The 21,959-nt window shown below is 40.6% G+C and overlaps 1 protein-coding gene across 1 annotated transcript; it reads right to left on the bottom strand.

Annotated features, from left to right (window-relative positions):
- Positions 1-234: 234 nt before the first annotated feature.
- LOC139212972 (leucine--tRNA ligase, cytoplasmic) lies at positions 235-21,890 on the bottom strand. Its single transcript, XM_070843563.1, has 32 exons — positions 21,786-21,890; positions 21,282-21,403; positions 20,784-20,871; positions 20,584-20,664; positions 20,070-20,207; positions 19,700-19,861; positions 19,284-19,396; positions 18,903-18,966; positions 18,600-18,688; positions 18,271-18,496; positions 17,920-18,007; positions 16,854-16,930; positions 16,649-16,702; positions 15,656-15,796; positions 15,014-15,091; positions 14,714-14,799; positions 14,380-14,445; positions 14,087-14,169; positions 12,568-12,706; positions 11,974-12,186; positions 10,745-10,802; positions 10,416-10,479; positions 9,212-9,395; positions 8,520-8,610; positions 8,144-8,284; positions 7,269-7,409; positions 5,166-5,276; positions 4,898-5,008; positions 3,555-3,659; positions 2,421-2,516; positions 1,969-2,101; positions 235-1,411 (listed from the first exon to the last, which is right to left on the bottom strand). The coding sequence occupies exons 1-32, from the start codon at positions 21,789-21,791 to the stop codon at positions 1,206-1,208; spliced, it is 3,555 nt and encodes a 1,184-aa protein (XP_070699664.1). The 5' UTR covers positions 21,792-21,890; the 3' UTR covers positions 235-1,205.
- Between the last annotated feature and the right edge of the window lie 69 nt (positions 21,891-21,959).

The raw sequence follows: 21,959 nt of genomic DNA, 5'->3' as shown, positions 1-21,959 counted from the left end.
TCAAACAGTACTTTTCCCTATGTGATGAACTTTTCCTTTGAGAAGATATTCAAAGGAAAAGTTCAGCACATAGGGAAAGGACCCAAATGACAACAAGAAACAATTAGGTTTTTCCAAGATTACCGCCACCAAATCCATGCCACATTGTTGCTTCTTATTCTTGTGGGTAACGGTTATAGTTTATGTGCTTCGAAGAAATAAGGAGAGGGGAGAGAGAGACAAGAAACAAGGTGGTTGAATATTTCATAGGTTTTATTATTTCTCTGGAAAAGCACAAGCCAGACGAGCACCATTCACGGGGCTAGAAAATAGGAAAGCTGTCTGACAGGCTGACAAAGTACGAGGGAACGATATGCCTCCCCTTCAATGTATAAAACAACACAGCAGACACATTACCATTGATATGAAAACAACAGGCATTCAGGAGGATGCGGGAGCAGTCTCACAATGTAATAACATGAAGTAAAGTGGTTGGCCAGCAACAAAATAGGACACGGTGGTAGATGTTTGTTCGCTGCTTTCAGTAAGAATCGTTACATAAAAGCTCCATTATACAGAGAGTTGCCTATTTATTGTGCGTCGTTTCAAACAAGACAAAGAATGGCCCAAGGAGGAAAATTAGAAGATTCAACTTTAACCTGACAAAAAGACGGAACAAAATACAAATTCTCATCTCATCCCCCTGAATCAAATCCTTAAGGGTAGGTTTGTAGTTAATTGTAGTTTTTTTCATACCATTAAATAACCTAATTTAAGTACCAAAGACCCAATACTCACATTTCACCAGTAGAATAGGGTTATCCAGGCCCTGAAAGCTGTTTGGTGCAGACTAAACCCAGATCTCGATGTGCTGCAAGTGTGTATGTGTGTTTTTTTTAAAAGGAAGATAGAGGCGAACTTTGCAGGCCCCATTAGTTTCAGATATTCCCTTCGGTCGCATTCAGTAGTGAAAAGGTGCAAAACAGTGTGAAGCTGTATATCTGTAAAAATTTAACACCATGTGCAGTAGGAAATGGTGCAGTACGGAAACATAAATTATAAAACACACATGTACTTTTGAGTCAGTGTTTTATGGCTTTGGGTTAAAATTACCCATTTTACTGTAACATTTCATGATGCATCTGAGCGTTTTACAAATGATTCACTGCTGAATGTGCTCCCATGTGCCTCTGTGTGTGTGTGTGTGTGTGAGAGGGTGAATACTTTTATTGAACCAGATAAACCAGAGTGTCCCCGATGTCCACAGTGAGGCCGTTGTCAGCCAGACTGACCTTCTTCTCCTCCACGTTGATGCTGAAAACAGATTTGTTGGAGATGGGCAACTTGCCCTGTTCTTCATGTCCCAGGACGGGCACCCGGCGAGGCCCCAGCACGGGGTCCTCGTATCTCATCAGCTTCACTCTGGACAGATCTGGTGGTTGGAGGGAGGCAGAGTCAGCAGGGTCAGAGGTGACGTGCGAGTGAGAGAGACGGACAGAGAAAGGCAAAGGGAAAAGAAAGAGAGAGGAAGAAGGGCAGGAGGAAATGCAGAATGAGAGGAAAACTACGTGAGACACAGCATGGGTGAAATGATGGCAGGAAAAGAGTGCACAGAAGGGTAAAGGTAAGCAGAGAAGTGAAGGAGGAGAAGAGTGGATTAAGAGGTAAGAAACTATAGATAGAATAGAGATGGATGAAAAGGAGAACAGGATACAGAACAAATTTGCTACGTTTAAACGCTACATCAAAATTCAAACAGCAGCAGGCTTGATGGCAGTAAGCCTCTGACATGACAAGTCGAACCTGATAACCAGTCATGAAAAAAAATAAAATAAAAAATGATATGAAACTTTTTTCAATGCCAATTTGTATGTACACCCTTATAACATTTGACCAAATGGTTGAGAACTCTTTCTAAAGGTTCAGACACATCCTCTAAACAGAGTAAAACTTCTCATCCATATTCATGTGTCCATTCATCTTACTGACCTTTGATGAGTCTGTTGACCTTGGCTAGCCTACGGACGATGCTGTCGCTGCTGTCCCCCTGCCGGACGTCAACCTTAGTAGAAAAGAGGCCGTTGGATGGCTGCGGGTTGACCAGGGAGACACACACTGCAGGCTGGGGAGACAGAGACACGACACAAACGCTCAAACGCAGAATTAAATAGTCGATTTGAGTGAAACAGTAAACACTTTGTTCATCAGGGACACGCATACAGTCCAGCAGAAGAGATGCACACAGCTTAACAAGCACCTACGGAGACGAACAGGCCCAAACATGAGCAAACAAAAGAGAATGTTGGTTTCAAAAGTTGATAAATGGGGGACTAAAAAAAGAAGCTTACATCTGTTCTCTACCACACACACACACACACACACACACACACACACACACAGCCTGCTTTGAGAGCAGCCAGCACACAGCCAAAAGCATTTACCTCTGATCTGAAAACACTGAATGGTTTCCCTGGGCAACAGTCCTCCTTCACTTTGTCGTCAGCTTCAGATGCAAACAAGACGTCTATCTGTTCCAACTGTGGAGGAGGGCCGATGTGAAAAACAATTATCAGATGATCAGACCACCACCAGGATGTGTGTTTGGTGAATACAGGTGTGTTTGGTGAGCGCGCTAGTAAATGCAGGAAGTGTTTAATCAGGCTCCAACCAGTGATCAGAAGCAGCATCTGGCTTTACATTAAGCCATCACATATTGCAAATCAGGGATGGTATTTCAGGTTGAGACTGCACGGAGTAACAGGGTTGTAAACTAGTTAAGAATAAGTAAGGGGGGAAGAAAAAAAAAAAAAAAAATCAGCCTGCAGAAACTTCTCAAACCACATCTGCAGCATGAAGCACTTCTGTACTGACAAACAGCCTCCTCTCACGGCAGATTTAAGGTTGAGTATCACTTTCAAATCAGCTGAGTGCCATTAATAGCGTTTGTTTCCAGACCAACATGATTCAGCATATTTCTGTATCATTTTGTCTTTTGTGTGGCAGCTTGGATTCTGCTACGATCTATCAGGAACATGGGAATTGAATTCGGAGTATTAGTTTGCCCTAGACGATGAACAATTTTCCTTTTCTGTGGTTAAATCCGTGCTGGTTTCACAAAAGTATCTTCGGGACTTGGATTTTACTTTTTCACTAGGCTAAGCTTCTGTGCAGACAAAAAGTATTAAGGGCTTTCCTGACTGACAACTCAGGATTGTCTCAACTGACATTTGCTGAAGTAGTGAAACTCAGCTTTAAAGCTGGGGTATTTTGAGGAAACCTAAATGCTGCAACTGCATGTTCTAACTTGACTTTTTCTTTAGAACAGCAGTTACTAATCAAGTGAACTAATTTATTGCTCATATTTGGGGGGATCCTGAGCAATAAAATACTGCTACAGCTGAGATGTTTTTTGGTACATGGTGCTGTGGTCTAATGCCAACTAATTAGATCATAAATTAATATTATAACATTATACCACCAGCTTTGTTCAACTCTTGCCTCACAAAAATGTAGACCGGCCACTTTTTGAGTGGGGGTTATGTGTGACTTTAGGAGCTTTGGTTCACAGAACATACCTCTAGAGAATTGGTTAAGTAGACCAGGTTCTCCATCAAAACTGCCCGCTCATCAAACTCCAGCTCCAGATCCAAGACCCTGGGCCCGTTCTTCTCAAGGTTCTCCTACAGAACACAGAGCGGAACCCAAACAATGAGAATCAAGCATGTAACACAGGCATGAATGGTGTACATGACACTTTTACCTGAACTCTCCTGAGGAATTATGAGAAAGTTAACACCAAATTTATGAAATTAATAAGACATGAAAATGATGCAATTTTGTATCAACCTACTGAAGAGATCAGGTTTTAGTTTTTAACTCAGCATTAGGCAGAAAGGTCATTATTATGCCGATGGTGCGACCATGAGATTACGGGGAAAAGAAGCTTCGTGAACAAAAGATGCCAAAACAAATCATCAAACAAGGAGAGCTGGGAGAGAACACAATATGAAAGCTGAAATACCAGCTTGAGAGACAGACCATGGCCAAACACAAAGCTCATCATGACTATTTATTAGTTTCATTCTGTTTGATCACTGCAGTGAAAAAGCAACACCTGAACAAAGCCTTGGGCACTTGGGAGACATGACAACTAAAATTTTAATAAGCATTGCGCTTCTGATCATTTCTTAGCAATTTGACCTTAAGTGTATATGTGGCTTAATATGACAGAAATAATAACTGCAGTGACATTTTCACTTAATGTTTTTTTCTCCATCCTGATGTATTTAGTAACACCTTAATTCTATGGTAAGGGATGCAGTTCGCAATCTGACTGGATAATCTGAACGTAAAGCAGCCAAAATGTAAAACGTATTAATAAAGATTGCAGACAAAGACTTATAGATCTGCAGCGAAAATGACATTTTCAAATGCTTAGAAACATAATAAAGTAACACAGAAACAAGCCGAGACGGCCTGTCAAAAATGTCTTTTGTACTCTTTAAATCAATAAACACTTTAAAATCTGCACACCAAGTACTCCTGAAATTTCTTTGTCAATTTAATGTAACACTGTTGTTGGAGCGGTTTTGTCATATTGGCTGCAGTTTTGCCTTTGTTCAACTCAAAGAGGAATTAAAAAGAAAAAAAATTGTCAGACTTTAAACCAATCAGATGCAGAGCTGTGCATGAAAAGAAAAGATAAGCCACCTTACGAACAAACAGCTTCTTAGACGGCAAAAAAAACAACAAAAAAAACTCGAACAATGCAAAGGGAGAAAAAAAAAAAACTATGTAGTATGTATAAAATGTAATATCTATAATAAATATGAATTGATTCATTGCCCATGTTAGAGGTATAGAAGCACGCGCCTGTACACAGAAACACAAACATTACTACACTCACACACAGATTTACCTTGATCATGGCTACAAAGGGCATGACTCTCTTCATGTATTTCTTCAGTTCAGGCAGGGCTCCCAACTCGCTCGCTATCACTTTGTTGTCTGGAAGGACCCCGTTGTTGCTCTAGACAACAAAACAACAAACAGAATACTGGTAAGAGAGAGGGATGAACTAGGTAACTTGCATGATCATTTACACAGGAGTCAGTATTTTCAGTGTCTCACTGCGCTATGGACTCCTGTACTTTTACGTATAACATATGGAACTTACTACTACTCACCTTGTAGTGCTTGCCGAGCAGGGATAAGGCACTGTGCTGCCATGGGGGGTAGCTCTTAGCAACGTAGATGTTGCAGTGGGAGGGCTTGGCTGGAGGTTTGGAGTCACTTTTCTGATGGAGGAAAACAGCACAAAATATGAGCATTTACATTTATGAATCTCATTTATTTATATCGTCAAATTTGCTTTTATTCGGCACAGGAACGGCATTACATATTTTGGGTGTGGGTGGCCTCAATGGGAAACAAACAGTGTGTTTGGATTATTCAAGAAGCAAGCTGCTTTGTGTGTGTGTGTGTGTGTGTGTGTGTGTGACATCTCCTACATTGAAGATGGGGAACTGTGAACTTATTTTATGTGACAGCTGTCAAGTCTACTCTGGTCCTGTACTGTATGCACGCCAGTATGAGCGTCTCCACAAATGAGTCTTGATGTGACAGTATATCATCAAAAGAAATTAAAGATTATGAAAATTAGATAGCTGCTTAATTGACATGTTGTGTAAAGAAGAAAAACACTGTGTAAAGAAAACAAAAACATTTCCTACAGTGGTAAAGCATACAACCACTACTGTACCAAAGTCATAGCAGAAAAACTTGAATTTTAACATCAAGTCAACATTATAGTCGCTAACATCCTTTTGTCCAGTCTGCGGTCACATATTCGAAACTCTTAACCCAAGCAGCACAACATCCATTCAGGGCTCTCAAGTGTGAAGGTATTTTGTGAGTGTGCAAGTTAAAATTTCACGTGGTCACATTCATGTGAGAGCCTGATGAGCCTCGGTGCCGTACGCACAGTGCTGGATGCATATGCAAGTCACAGTGCACAGCGTGTCCCCAACGTATATGTAGCAGCATAGAACTTTCCAAAACAATCCATTTAGCTGTTTAGCGATTTCAAAAAAGTTCCACGGCCTTTACCTTAAGAGTCAGTTAGTATTTATATTTATATATAAATATATATATGCTCAACGAAAAAGCATGAAAACATTTTCACGATAAAAACACTCCTCCATCCTTCCCTTTCTCCTCTTTTCCCATCATCCCTCCACTTTGCCTCCATGACGACAAAACATTTGCAACAAATCAATAACAGCAGTCTGGAAGACTGTCTCAAATCTTGTTTCAAATCTTGTCAATACTTGTTTCGCTTTTCTCCCAGCTGCCTACAGCCACTTATTGAAGTGCCGAACTGTTAACAAACAATGGACTAACTTTGCTGCAGTGAACCAAGAGACAGACTTTATCCAAAGTAATAGTCAAGTCACAATCTGTGCAGCGTAAAACACCCAATCCTTAAGCCCTGAATATACAGGACGCTGTAGTGGAGACAGAGGGAGAGAACATCAGTAATCAATAAATGCTACGTGTCAGATTGTGGGATGCAGACCATTAAAAAGGAGGTACCTATATATTTTAAATGCAAGCTTAACAAAAAGTTAGTTAACCTGTCCTGGGAAAGGAAAACCAGACTACATACACACAGAGCAGGATTCAAGTAGACTACATTTTTATACAAAAACATCTCTTATGCAGTCTTCAAGAAGAAAATGACTGTCAGTCAATAAGACGGTAACTCTCATTATACTTGAAATAGCTGTTTTGTAAATCCAGTTCCAGGCAAGTAAAATAAGCTGCATAAAATTAAGCTCAACAGTCAAACAAATACCTCCTCTCTTTTTAATTAGCAAAAAGCAAAATATAAAAAAAGTCAGGTCATCATTTATTTTGAGCAGCAAATATATTATTCTACAAAGCTCTTCTTGGTTTTAGTTCTTTATAATCCTAAATAGATTAAATACGTGACTTGAATATCAGTCTTACTGTGCTTTTGTGTTTTTATTATTTTCTACCTCACTGTTCTCCCCATCAGACGCCAATGAAATTGTTAAACAACACCTGAGGGAACTCTGACACATCACCGGCTCCGATTTAATTACCACACTTAATGCACTCCGAGTGCTGGATTTTATAAAAACTATTTAAAAAAAAAAATCCATCAATTCTGAAATCAATATTCATTTTCGAAATTGGTCTAAGAAGCCATTACAGCAGCGAAGGAAAGCGGCAGTGATGTGAAACAACGCAGAAACGTTTCTTACTTTGTTTTTGGGGGGCAGCATGTACGCTTTGAGTCTGAGGCGGAGGTCGTGTGCGGTCTCCATCAGGTACTGAGAGGAACGGATCAGAATCTCATCAACTGGACCCGCCACAGGCCACGATGCCTTCATCAGGGAGCCAGTCTATCAGGCGTGGAGAGATAGAAGAAAGAAGGAATGGTGGATGAGTAAAAGGGGACAGACTGTTGTGTTTTGTGTGGAGAACGAAATAACAAAAGTTTCAGAATCCTATTAGCTGCGCAGCCAGAGGTCGCGCCACCTTCATAGCAAAACCAAGCACACATTTTAACTGGGTATGTGTGAGAATCCCACACTGATGTATGTACCTCTGAGTGCCTCTTAGCTCTTTAGCTAGCGGTGCTGAACACATGATTGGAGTTGTGGGGCTATTGTTGTTGCTAAGCGACAACTGAAGAAGCCGTCTCCAGCGCAGCGGCGCTCTTTCATATTCATAAATTCGAGTGTTAAAAATATTCTCGGCTCTCCGTCTATTGGGAGCGTGCAACAGTGTGTGCGCTCCTTTTATACTGATGAGAAAAAAGAAGCCCGCAGTGTGAAGAAAGGCTCCTGGTGGACATGTACACCAACACAGGGAATGTGTGCGAGTTGGCAGCCATTTTACACAGGGAAATGAGCAGTGGGACCAGTGCTGCAGCAGCCCTCCATGAAGTCTGTTTTGTATCATGCTGGTCCCAGGTGTATTCATGAATGTAAATGAACACAGGACGTTTAAGTGTTTCTTCCGTACAGATAAACACGAAAAGGCAGCAGGGAAGAGAGGATGAAATCCAGTCAGAGCACGCAGGCATATCAGACCATGAAACCCGCATTTTGATGCCAAGTCCTTTGTTTCTTACCTTGCCCAGCAGACCCCAGGTGTATTCACAAAGGTGTGGACAGATGGGGGCCAGCAGCAGAGTTTGTCTCTCTATAAACTGGAAGACGAGGTCACTGTGCATTCCCTCGATAGCCAGCTCACGATACTTGTCTTTGGCTGCCTGCATACATACGAAAAAAAGAGTTAAAAGGTTTAAAGGTCATCGTCATTGGTTGTTATATGACTCCCAGGCGCTTTTCTTCAGATCTAGTGAGTTCACCGAAGATTTGAATCTTCAGTCTCGTCATGCTCTACTATTCAGTCTGTCACTACATCCATCATTTCATCTCATTAAATGCACAGGGAGGATGTGAGCATTAGAGAGTGTTCTTTTTTTAAAATGACATTTTATTTACCTGGAACTCAAAGAAGCCACTCTTCAGAGCCTCCTTGTACATCATCCTGTCGTAGTGCTGCTCTGTCTTCAAGATGCCTGCATTCATCTCACTAGACAGGACACAAAATCCTTTCAGTCTGCAAACTTTATCATTCACTTTTCAGCGTGAAAGGTACAGAGTCAACTATTTTCCATTGGAACCGCTGAAACTCTGAGGGTCCTGTAGTTGCCTTTTTTCATATTTTTTTGCTTTTGAGTGCCAGCTAGTCACAGAACTATTCACCTAAGTTCATAAAATCACACTGCAATGCAATGAAATGACCAACAGACTCACTAAATGATCTCTCTCCACTTGATAACCGTGTATATAGAATGCTAAACATGGTTTTATTCGGTTTCTGCTCAATATAGACTGGAGCTGAACATGGTTTGTTGACCTATCGTGCAGTTGATTGAAAATAAATGAACTTTTAATAAAAGATTGATCTCTTTATTGATTGATTTGACAACTCCAACCATTTGTAGGTTTCAGCTTCACTAATGTGTGCACCTGCAGCATTTCCTTATCTGATTTACAAATTAATTAAAATTAAGTCAATTATATATATAATCTTTTATTTCAAGCCAAATCTCCCACTGGTCCTTGCTTCTCGTACCTATTAGTGCATCCACAGCCCAGACCACCCCCACTTATTGAATTCCTGCAGCTACCTGGCAAAGACCCGATCATTGAATGTGTCGGCAGGTCCTGTCCTCAGGTTGTTCTGGTTGGCAATCATCTCCTTCACCCACTCCACCCAGGTGTAGAGGCGCAGGATGCCCGCGTCAGCCATGGTCTCTACAAAGTTGGCGTCCTCCACCGTGTCTCCGGCGTCGGCTAGAGCCAGACGCATACCTAAGACAGGACATGAAGGGGTGTGTTAAAACAGCAGGACGTACAGGGAACCAACAGAATAGGTGCAATACACAATTTTGACATTGAGTTAACGTTCCACGCCTGTTCCAACTCCTCTATTCTCATTAAAGCTCCAACTATATGGGTCCCTTTAACCCCACAGTATGCATGCAAACATTGAACATAGCACCTCTTTCCACTTTTGCAAAATACCTCGACAACCAGGTTAAGTTCAGAGGCTTTGCGCACTGAGAAAACCTCAAATACCCAGCAGACATCACTCCGAGCTCTTCGACAGGAAGTCAACTTAATACGTCTATCTGCTGTCAGACCACGAAGTTCTTTACTCCCACAGCAGGACAGCTTCCAGACACACCTATCTATTATTCAGGCCGTTCACAACATAAAAAACATTGGGGGGAAATATCAACCAAGAAAGCGAAACCACCAACAAAAGGGTGAACTTGACTAGTCTTGAGGTATACTGAGGGTACAAGGGATTAATCTATGTCCCTATCAGGTATTGGTGATTAGGATCACTTAACCACAGCTGGAAAACACAGACATGCAGAACCAAATACGCAGATGGAGATGCTGCTGGACATTAGTCAGTTGCTTCCGGTGACGAGATCATGTTGAATGTATACACCGCCTTACTGGGAACACTTGATTAAAGCATGCATTATAAACTATTATACAGAAACTCATTACTTACAGTGCAGTGTAAGGGATCTGAAGTGCACTATAGCTCATGGCACCCAATATCAACACCTCAGCTATCTTATGAAGACGGGGCGTTTTCTAATTATCTTCACCACGGGATAAAAGATGCTTCTTGTATAATCAAGTGTAATGGCCCGTGTCTTACGAAAACATAGTGTTCTGCACACCTGATGTGTTTCTCTCTCATGTTTCAATAAAATGCGACAGAGATATTGAAAGAAAATCAAAAAGAGAGAAGAGAGAAAGATAAGAATAGGAGCACAAAAGGGTGATAAATCAAGAGGAAACTGTGTGTACCGTCTGCTGAGAACTTGTCAATGGCTTGGGAGAGAGTGAGGAAGTTTCCAGTTGATTTGGACATCTAGTGAATAGAAAAACAGATGTTAGCAGCCAGAGTCTTTCAAAAAAGCCCACCCACACAAGTTTCTTAGAAAAAGCGTGGTAGAATAAAACCAGAGTCTTGTCTGGGTTTCCTGTGCAAATCAACAGCGCAGAAATTCTTGACAGGAGCAAACACTATTAATAACTGGCATGTGAGAAGATCAGTTTTTGAATACAAAGGTTTGCTGTAAAATATAACAATGATAATTTTGTTTATTGTTTTAATACATTGATATAGGACACACCTTTTCTGAGTTGAGGAGTAGATGACCATTGGCTCGCACTGCTTGTGGCCACTTCCAACTGTGGGGAAGAGAAAATGTTCTCATCATCCTCATCAAATTGACCCTAATCTAAGGTTGCTGCTCACCTTTTAAAAACAAATCTTTTAACATTTTAAAATCAAAATCAAATATTTTCAGCAGAAAACATGCACAATAGGGATGTTTACAAAAAACATCCTGATATTAAGACATTTTTTCATTATTGTTACGACTCACAATAAAACAAATCATGCAAAATCGTGTATAAATTAATCAAATAAATAGTTGATGTAATGAACTGTGCTCCAATGTTATGCCACATTAGATAAAACAAAACCCCAATAACTCATTTTAATCACACTTTGCTTTGGATTGTTAGTTTGGACACCAGGACTTTGTGAGACAATAAAACAATACAATCATGTCATCATGATGTGATTCCACTAAAAGATAAACAGTAATATTGAACTGGTCTGATCTGGGCACTCAAGATTAAGTCTTGGAAGCTGTAAGGCATCATGTAAGGATAACTCAACATTGTACCCTTTCTTACACAACTGGGATTTAAATCAATGAGACACACGCTGCACCACAGAAGCTAATGCCAGACACAGAGATCCACATCTGTAGTGCTGTAACAGATAATTAATCTGTGATTAATCTTCTGATCGTATTCTCGATTACAGCTTAATGTACAAAAAGAAAAATTCCCCATCATAACCTCTCAAAACCCAAGATAACATCTTCAAATTACCTGGATTATGTAACCAACAGGCCAGAAGAATTTCATTTTACAAAAATGCAAAAGAGAGAAAAAGCTAAATCATCAACTATTGAATGTTTAGCATACTAAATGAATCAATCATTAAAACAGTTGCAGATTACTTTTCAGGCGATTGTTTAACAGCATTAAAAAAAAAAAACATAAATGTGATGTACACAACATGTACACAATAACAAATACTTGCGAGCCAAATAGCAGGAAGTTGCATCAAATCAGCCAAATACAATTAACAGCACGGTGCTGCCAAGAGCATCTTTGTCAACCAAGACTTTCAATTTACAATTCTTTCCTGAAAACAATAAAAAAAACTTAAAGATCTTAAGATCTTAAATCACCTGAAAGCTATGAATTATATATATAACGTTGCCTTTCATTCATTTGCTCCAACTCTGTGTTTTGCACTGGTCACTCAAGTGGGCAAACTCACTTGTCTTTGGGCCACATGGCCACATGGTTGTACAGGTAGTAAGACAGGTGGTTGGGCACCAGATCTTTGCCAGAAACGCGGACATCCACAGGGTACCAGTATTCAAACTCTCTCCTCAGCCTCTGCAGCTGTTCTTTAGGGATGGTTGTCTTGGGGAAAGGAGATGTCTTGAAAAAGATAAAGTCCCACACCTCTCTGGTCATCTGCTCCGGCCTGTGGAAAAGGAAAAAAACGAAACAAAAACGGTGAATGACAGTGTGTTTCACTTCTCCTCGCTCCTTCATCTTAGTGCTGAGGAGGAGATCTGAGGATACTTAAAATCAACATTGAGCTATGTATTGATTTTTTCCAAACTTTCTGAAATGCAGCATTTGTCATTGAGTGGACGTTTTTTTATTCATAAATTTTATTATTTAATTTCATTGATGAATACTGAGCAACATTATCGACTTTCAACTTTTCTCCCTCAGGTGGGCCACAGCTATGGCTGTTTGAAAGAAGAAGGACGAAAGAAGGAGAGGCAGAGTGAATCAGTTAGGGATACACTTAATCCCTGTTAATCATAACGTGCAGGCATGTGTGTTGTGTCCGTACTTGATGCCCAGAGGTGAAGGTCCCTGTCCATTGAGCACACCTCCCTGGAGGAGGTGGGCTACAGTGTAGTAAGCCATGTAGATGGTGGAGTCCGAAAGTGACTCTATCAGCCACTGCTCGTCCCAAGGCAGCCGCGTTCCTATAGTAACCGGGAGGGCGTGCACACACACAGAGACACACATGTAACCACATATCCAGAGACAGAGAAAGACATGCACATAACCAGGGGAGCGGAAGCGAAAGGGACACAAAATTAGAAAAAGACAATTGTTGTCTCCTCTGTGCTCGCAGTCTTTTGTTACATTTGCCATCTTGTCAAGCTGGATACACTCTGGTGCCAAGAAAAACACAATGGACGAGCACTTGGCTTTATTGTGTAATCCTTGGCAAAGAAGCGGATATGTAAAACTTTGCTGTCAAATAAACTAAAACTAAACTCGACCAAACCACAAGTGGCTAACCTCCTGCTTTGACGACACCAGCAACTTGCAACGGCAGCAAGAGCTTTTCCACTTACTGATTTGCCACGTTGCCCTAAAAATGTATCAAGTTAAAAACTAAGGAAAAGGGTGTGTGGGGTGAAAAAAGGTTATGAAAGGCTTATCACTCCATCAGCTTCAAATGCACTAAGCTCACGTTTTTTTGTGTTAATCCCTATTGAGATCCTTTAACAGCTTTCGATGGTTAAAAACATAAAATTACTGCAAGCCTGAGTAGTAATGAATTTTCACAAGCAGTAGCTACACCAATATAAGTTTGGCAAAATTAACCATGAAATGTTGATATAATCAAATCAAAAATAAATGCACCTACACTTGCACACCATATCTTTTCATTCATTTCAATTAAGCTCACAAAGAATAAAACATGAAAAATCTCATAATTAATTTGAAACAATGCGCAATTATTTTTAAACCTCAAAAAGGTGTTAGTTCCACACCATATACTGTAGACTCTCTGACTGGGCCACAGTCAGTCTATGGCTCATAAGGTTTCTATGCATCTTTTCTCTGTGATCACATCAATCAAAATGCAAACTTCATTTGCATCTCTACATTTGAGCAGTTTGAGCAACATTTGAGGAAAGTAGTGAACAGTATTTTTTGCTACCACAAGTGAGACAGACGTGAAAGGAATCTGCACAAACTGCAACTTACAGTAAAAACTTCAAACTGTGCTTCATATTCTGAAAATGTGTGGGGAGATTTCTACAGTAGGAGTCTACAACAGGCCTGGACTGGACTGCGCTGGCCTGTATTGTATGCCAGCTGGCCTTCAGTCTGCCTCTCTGTTCATACAGGAATAGATACAGACTGTTGCTAGGTGGTTAATCATTAGCCCTCTGTCTCCATCTATAGACCAAAAACATTAGTCATGCACTAGTCGCATTCAGCTTTGCCAGGCTGGTACATTTAATCTCCATACAAGAGACAGCATTACCTTTGAAAGACGCAGTGATACCAGGAACACGTCCTGACACAATCATTCACACACACCAGCCATATAGAAAAACGCTCACCAAGTCCGTAGGTACGAGAGCAGGCGTGCTCCTGTAGCCAAGCCAAACTTGCCTCAAAATTCCTCCTGGTCTCCTCACAAAATCTGTGCAGTGTTATGCGAAATAGAGCATAATCAAAGAAAGTAGATGCAGTTATTTACGTCTTATTTATGTCTAGACTTTGGCATGATAAGATTTGCGGGCAATAAAGTAATTACATTTATCTTCTAGACCTTAGCAGGAGCCCCCACAAACACTGCACAAAGCAAAATATGACAGGGATGGGGTTGATACAACAGAGGTCAGTGTCTTACGTTTCCAAAGGCTTGAGAACTTCATTGGCCTGCTGCTTCCACTCTGCATCCCCATAGTCCAAATACCTGAGAGACAAATAACATTAAGGCGAATGAAAGAAAACCCATATGCCATGAGACATTCTGCTTCTGCCTGACACAGACCATCTTGACCATAGGCCGACTAAATAAAAAGCTACCTCACAACAAAACATCCTTATATTCACTTCTATTCACCCAGTTTCTGTAACACTACCATGCAGCTTCAGACCCATTTCCGGGAAAATCATTTTTTTCCTATTACTAAAGAACAGGCTTCAGGTTTTATCGCACAAAGAATTCATGTGACACTCACCACTGGTCACAGAGAGCCACCACACACTCATCAACCGAACGTGACATGACCTGTTTTTCTGGTTCCATGTAGATCATGGCCTCGCCCTGTGTTAGATTAGTGCAGATCAGCCATCTATCATAGCATATCACGAACTATAAAATAGTTTAATGACAACAGCGAACAGACATAAGACACAATCCAATGTCAGACTTTCAATGCTCACTTTATCCTGGAAAGTGAGCATTTCAAGTTGATCTCTGACATTATTTGAATATACTTTATCTCAACTTTTTTTGCATAAGAAACAGAATGTGTTACCTTCTCAACCATCATCTTCTGGATGGGTTTTTTGACATCCTGGACCTTCTGCCCCTTGTAGCCATCAACCAGCATGATCTGAGACAGAAACATTTCATTCTAACGAATGCAGGAATGCAGGAATGCAGGAATGCCATAGGGGCCATATCTCTGCAGTGCATTCTCAGCATTTGATCACAAATGATCATGAACTGCTCAGTGGGAGGACACATACTCTGTGTTTACATATCCCTAATGTGCATTTTTTATGCTGCAAGTTGTTATTTCCTTGAAATATCCAGCGTGCTGACAAAAGACGCTGAATTTGTGAGTTTGACTAATACCACAACACTGCGAAAGGAAAAAACTGAAAAATTCTTGGCCTCATTTGTGTGCGTGCCTGTCATGTACAAATTCAGCCTGCTCTCATGCAGTTTTTTCAGTATTAGAGAGGACCAAACTGTCTGAGGGCAACACGTAGCCAATAGCCAGTTAATTAATTATTTATTCTAGCCTTAAGGTGTGAATCACTTGGTTTGTGTCTGGAAGATTAATCACAAAAACTTCAAAACTAAAGTTAAGTCCACAAGGAGCCTAAAGGGGCGTCGCATTTTGCTGACCTATGCAGCGTTTTTTTGCTCATTAACTATGAGGTCGACTCACCCCTTCATAAAATCCCTTCAGGTAGACTTTCTCCTTGGCCTCTGCCAGTTTCTCCTTGTCATTCTGGCTCTGGATCTTCAGCTCATCACACACCAGTGGAGCAGATAGGTTCCCGTAGCCTGGTATCTCTATGATAGGGACCTATCGTGGATATGAACACACATTAATTCATTCATTCATTAAATCATTCATTCATCTTTTATCTAAATCTCAATGAATCACTAAGGGCATGCTCTCATTTTCAGTGAAGTTGGGACAACAATTTCAAAGAAGAGAATGCAGCTAAGACCTACAGAGCAGGTCGTTGCTTTAAATTGACCTATAGATAGTTACGTTTTAATGTGCGTTGTTATATGTTACAAATGTGTGCAGCACAAAAACTAAAAGCAGTTTTCCCAAATTTGTGGTTGTGCGCAAGAATTTGAGCATTAGCATAGCAATAGCAAGTTCCCTTTGTAAATAAACAGAAATCCAAAGCCTGTCGTGCTTTACTGTTACAGATGCCCATCCAACCTTTTCATACAATATGCATTGATGAATATGTATCGAATAAGCTTCATAAAGTGAATCTAGTGGTTTAAAGGTGGAGGGAGAGGCATAATCCAAAAACAGACAAGCAGATGGCCTTGATTGTCCTTTTCCTACTGAGCATAGGATTCTGTACAAATATCCAATGTTTGTCATAGCTGACAAGTGAGTCAATTAGAATGCAACTCTCTGATCCAGTCAGACACCAAGACATTTATAGTCTGAGACCCTTTCAATACTGTGTCCATTCAGAGTGGTGACATGCAAACCATTGTTCAGAATATCTCTGAACAATAGTTTGCATGAATATCGTCTCTGGCACTAGAGAATAGCTTATATTTAATCTTGTTTGCAATCAAGACTAATACTACTATATTTAAGACTGCGTCCAGCAATTCAGACTGAATCCATGTGTGCAGGATCACTGCAACCTGATTGAAATCCAACTTGAGCATATCAGCCTACCGGCTCAAAAGGCAACACCATCTTGTCCTCAATTCCATACTTCTCCCGTAGAGCCTTTTGGAAAAGCAAGCATAAAAAAGGTATATTAATAAAACACAAAATGAAGTGCTTAAACAGTAGATGTGTCCTTGTACAGTGATGTTTCCTCCTTAAGAACCAGGAGCTTAGACCAACCTGTACGTGGAGTCAAGGTCGGCAACCTCACCTGTTTTTTCTTGATATCTCTGAGAGCAGCAATGTCATCAGGGGCATCCGAAGGTACGCTGGTGACGACCCCAGTACCTGAGGACAAGGCAAAGGCCAACATATAAATATATTTATGCAAATCAGGCGGTATGTTTCTCCGTGATACTGTAATTTACATTACACACATTGAAAACTGTTAAATGTCAATTGCCACCACATTTCTTCAACTGCCGAGCAGCTACACTGGAGCAACTAACTAACTGTGAGGGGGAGAAGAAATAAACATGATCTGGAAACTGATAAATGTCACAGGTCGTCACCTTTGCTCATTGCTTTCCATAACTCTTAAAAACAGGATGACACGCTGGGCACAGGGGATTCATTCTTATTGAAATTCTGACATTTCAACTCAGTCAGTCAGAAATTCCAATTAAGGCTATTTACAAAAAAAAAAAAAATCATCCACAGGACGCATGAAAACAAACAGAAAAACTAAACCCCTGGAGCATCACAGAGCGGAAAAATAGATAGTACAGAACAGAGGCATTTGTGCAAAATTAGATCCATTTTATATGTTTACAAATGTTCTCTTTCAGGGCAAAAAAGTGGCCATTACTTCCATCCTTTGACATCACGGTGCAGCACTTTCTAAACTCGACGGTGACCTTGGCCTGCTATTTTGAGACTCCCCAGAATTTTTCCATAAGCCCCTCCAAGAATCTCTAAGACAAGGGGGGGATAAGGGATAAAGCTCAGTGCAGACTTTCTGCTGTAAGTAATACCTAAAGCAACAAGAGCTGGAATAAATCATCTGAAACACAGACAGTGACACATTTCTGGAAGCGTCTGTTGAACTGCTCGCCAACTGTTTGACACATTTCACTAAAGTTCAAGTTGCCAAATAAAAGAGAGAGTAAGGTGCCTCCACCCAAGAGCATTCTGGCTGCTATGAGCTACGCTGGCAAAGAAGCCTTTCAACAACTACGACACTTAAAAAAAAGGTGACAGATTTCTGCCTTATAAAGACTAAACAAAGCTCTGAATAAATGTATCTCTGCTTTTTTTTCCTGACTTCTTGACTTCACCTTTGTCCTCCTTGATGGTGAGCATGGGCAGAGCGTAGATGATCTTATAGGAGGTCAGCGGAGCACTCAGGGCGCAGCCAAGGATATCCTGGCAAACAAATGAGACAAAATGAAGCAGAGCAGAAGGTAGAGCAACCAATTGGCTTTACAATGTTATTTGCCTCTTTAGGTCTTAAGTGACTGATTACTATCAGCATGTCTTCTGTAAATGCAAACTACTTGACTGTTTTAAACCCTATTAGATAATAGTGTTTGCCTTACACAATTAGCTTGAACTACATAAAAGACAATTAAGTCAGATGAATTAGAATTTATTCGCAGCTGAAAGCAAGAAACACACAAAGTCAGTACCTGTCCCAGTATTTCCATGACAACTGGCACCGCTCCGTTCTCTTTGGTGAAGCCCTGGTAAGACATGTTCCTGGCAGACCTACTGGTGCAGATGAAGATGTCTCCGCTGACTGTCTCAAAGGCAACGTACTTCATGTCGGGCCTCACCCAGCAGTTGGTCTGTCCGAACATGGTTTCTGGTCTGAGAGTGGCAGCCACCAGGAAGATGTTTTTGCCTTTCATGGCGCTGTGGTGAGGACAGCGTAAGCACTTTACTTCCGACTCAAATTTGTTCTGTGGTGTGGTGTCAGTTCCAAAAAGAATTGTGTTCAGTGTTTGCAATTTGCTACCTGCTATAAAAGACTTTGGACTTGAATTTCGCCGTGTACGGTTCAACTACTTTCATCTTGATGAGGGTGTACTCCTGAGGTCCGACTCCCTACAAGTGAACAAAAAGATTAGCTGGAAGAAAAATAAACAAAATACAGCTCTCAAATTACCTCAAGTCAAAGTGAGAGAGTTCTGATTCACAATAAAGAGACAGTTTTAAAGGATTTTCCCCATAATTGTAAGATTTTGTGCTAATGTCAGGAAAACAAACATTTGCAACATTCAATATATTTGCTTCATCCTCAGTAACAAGCTAAGAGTACCTCTCCCGTCTGCCTGTCATGGTCCATGCATGGCTGTCCATCCTTGGGGGAGTAGATGGTATACCTGCAGAGGAATCGGGGACTGTCACTTTATATTACTGAAAGCATGCAATGCCACAATATCAAATTTGACTGCCTGAGACTAAAAGGAACACTTTACAGTCACTTATCCACCAGTGTCTTAATATCAAATATCCACTTCACTTTTACCCCATGGAAAGAAATGACATTGGTGTAGGACATCGTTTCAGGCAAGAAAGTTCAACTGTTTTACATAATGTGAAATAATGTCAATATTCCTTACTTTTCCCCTGTGTTACTGCAAGGACAGTGCTATAGAACAAGTAAAACAGTTAGACATAACCCCCTAAACAATCTCACCTTTTGCCAAACTTGATCTTTTTTCTCTCCTTCAGTGTGATGAACTGCCACCTGACGAATGAGTCATAAAAGGGGTTCACGTCTGTGGTGATGAATGAACGTCTCCAATCCACCTGTGAGGAGATAACATGACACCAGGATTTAGGCACAATTGAGTGAAGTGAATCTCAGGTGAATAACAACAAAAGATGACTATGGGCATGTCACAGGGGTTGTTAAGCTGTAACTCTTAACACATATGTTGAGATGATTTAGCCCTCGGACATTGCAAGAAGACTCAACGGTTGATTGTATTTCACTCGTCTAAATCAAAGCATAGATTTAATTGCACAAAATGGTCTTAAGTGCAAGAACAAAGTCACAGAAACAAAACAAAAACAGTTGTTTGCTAGAGTTATATTACTATGATTAGTCACCTTGACGCCCATCAGTTTGAGGTCTTTGACAGCCAGAGGAGGAAAGTACTCCAGCCAGTGTTCAGCATTGGCAAACCTGGAAATCTCCTGGTCATTCAGGCCCAAAGATCTCATAATGTCCCACTGGAAAGTGGCAGATCCGGATTTGGCTGCTGCTTTGCTCTAACAGAGGAATAAATAAATAAATAAATAAGCGAAAAATATATGAAGATAATGTCAATTCAAACATCCCTCATAAAAGCTCAACCAAAACAAAACTTTGAATGATGAGCCCAAGTTGTTGATGACAGCCACAATGAATGTCACTAAAGCTTGTGTGTTTTCATCTCTATGTGGAAAATGCCATCAAACCGGTCCCTCCGATCCTGACCTTCTTGCCCTTTGCTTTATCCTTGATGATGATTTCATCAGCAGTTTTTGGCTTCTCTTTCTCTTCTTCCTCCTCGTCTGGAAACTGCGGAGGGTTTCCATACAGCTCCATTTCTCTCTTCAGCTTGTCTGCACAGGCCTGGTGGACACAATATGCATGTATGAATACCAGAAAGAGGAAAAAGGCAGTGAGTGTGTGTGTGTGTGTGTGTGTGTGTGAGGGGGTTGAAAACAGGGATGAGGTACGTTAACTGTAGTGGTTAAAGTAGTACAGTAGTACTACTTGTTGTTTTGTTTAGTTTAATTGTACAGAGAATTTATGACATCAAAGTGGTTTGTGACAACTTACACTTTGTGTTTGTTGAATGAAAAGTCGGAGGATAATGTCAGAGCATAGGTCAAAAAGAATTTGCACAGATTTTGTTAGAAAGAAATGCCAACAGTCATCATGAGTAAAATGACCTCTTACCTCTGAACATCATCGCAATGACACACACAGAAAAAAAAACACTAACTTTGATTGGCATCCCTGTGCAGTGCAGACCGAATGGGAAGAGGCATTTCTTTCCTTTCAGAGACTGGTAACCAACAGCAAACTAGAAGAAAAAAGTTGAACAGCAGTGATCATTCGTTGAATATTTATCCGTCATCGGTGCAGATTGAAGAGGTTAATTTCTGAGCCTTCATCTCTGTCTGCTTTTGAAAACAAACTTACCTCACACTTAGACAAGCTGAATGTGTGGCCAAGATGCAATCGGCCGTTCATGTATGGGTAGGGGAAGGTGACGAAGTACTTGTTTTTGCTGTAAGGAAAAGCAAACTGTTAATCAAATTATGTACTGGAGACCAAGTGAATTTCATACCTGGTGTCTTTTTCGTAGCTGCAGTAAACTAGGAAATAACAGCGTGTTGAAGGCTCGTCCGTGTACATTAACTGCATCACATGACTCAATCTCAGAGCTTCAAACAAACTTGCAACAAACAGCAATAACGCTGAGCTACATCAGAGGCAAACTATTTCAACTATTAAAAGCAAAAGGTGTGCATGGTTGCATCAGGAAGAGATTTGTTGAAGGAAGTACACTTGCAGAAGCTGTTCTGGCATTCTTGAGTGTGCAATCTATGTGAATCGCCTTCTTCATAGATGGTTTTAGAGAGAACACTCTCCTGGAATAGAAACATGGGGTCTTTCCTCATAATAGCAGAGACTCACTTTGTGCTTTCCCCAACTGTTGTCGGAGCATCATTCTCAAATGTCTTCTCATTCTCCCATTTCTCCTGGATCTCTAACTCAATCTTTCTCAGAAAGTCCAACTTTGCTGTTCCCTTCCGCTCCTTTAATACAATGACGAGATTGTATGTTAGTTAATTGCAGCAAAGACAGTAACGTTGCAGTGAGAGCTGCAAGTGAACTGAAAACAGGTTTTATCGTAGTAAACAAAATACAATCTAAGGCAAATGTTAAGTATCGTGGAATATAAAGCAACATGATTGATCAAAAAAATATATAAAATAATGTTTAACAAGAAAACAGCTGTATTGTCTGGTCCAGCTGAGTCAGATTTCTTTCACGTCTATCTCTGCAGCTGGCTCGGCAACTAGCTTGTTAGCTAACTTAGCTAATAGCTACAGTAAGTTAATGAGATATAACGTATCATTTGCCTCTAAAACAGCACTAGCCGTTTTAAAATGTAAATAATTAAAGCACTCGACCTACCGTCATTTTCAACCAAATTACGAGCGACTTGCTGCTCTATTATTTAGACAGACGAAACAGTGGAAATAGTTTCCAGTTTGACAAGGGAGACCCACGCCACCGGTGTCTGGCTGATGACATCCTCGAACAGCTCCTCGCATGGTTTTCTGGGAAATGTAGTCCGTATAACTTCTC

The sequence above is a fragment of the Pempheris klunzingeri genome, chromosome 14, assembly GCF_042242105.1.
Source record: "Pempheris klunzingeri isolate RE-2024b chromosome 14, fPemKlu1.hap1, whole genome shotgun sequence".
Lineage (NCBI taxonomy): Eukaryota > Metazoa > Chordata > Actinopteri > Acropomatiformes > Pempheridae > Pempheris > Pempheris klunzingeri.
The sequence above is the reverse complement of the archived record's forward strand: the minus strand, read 5'-3'. Positions and strand labels throughout refer to the sequence as shown.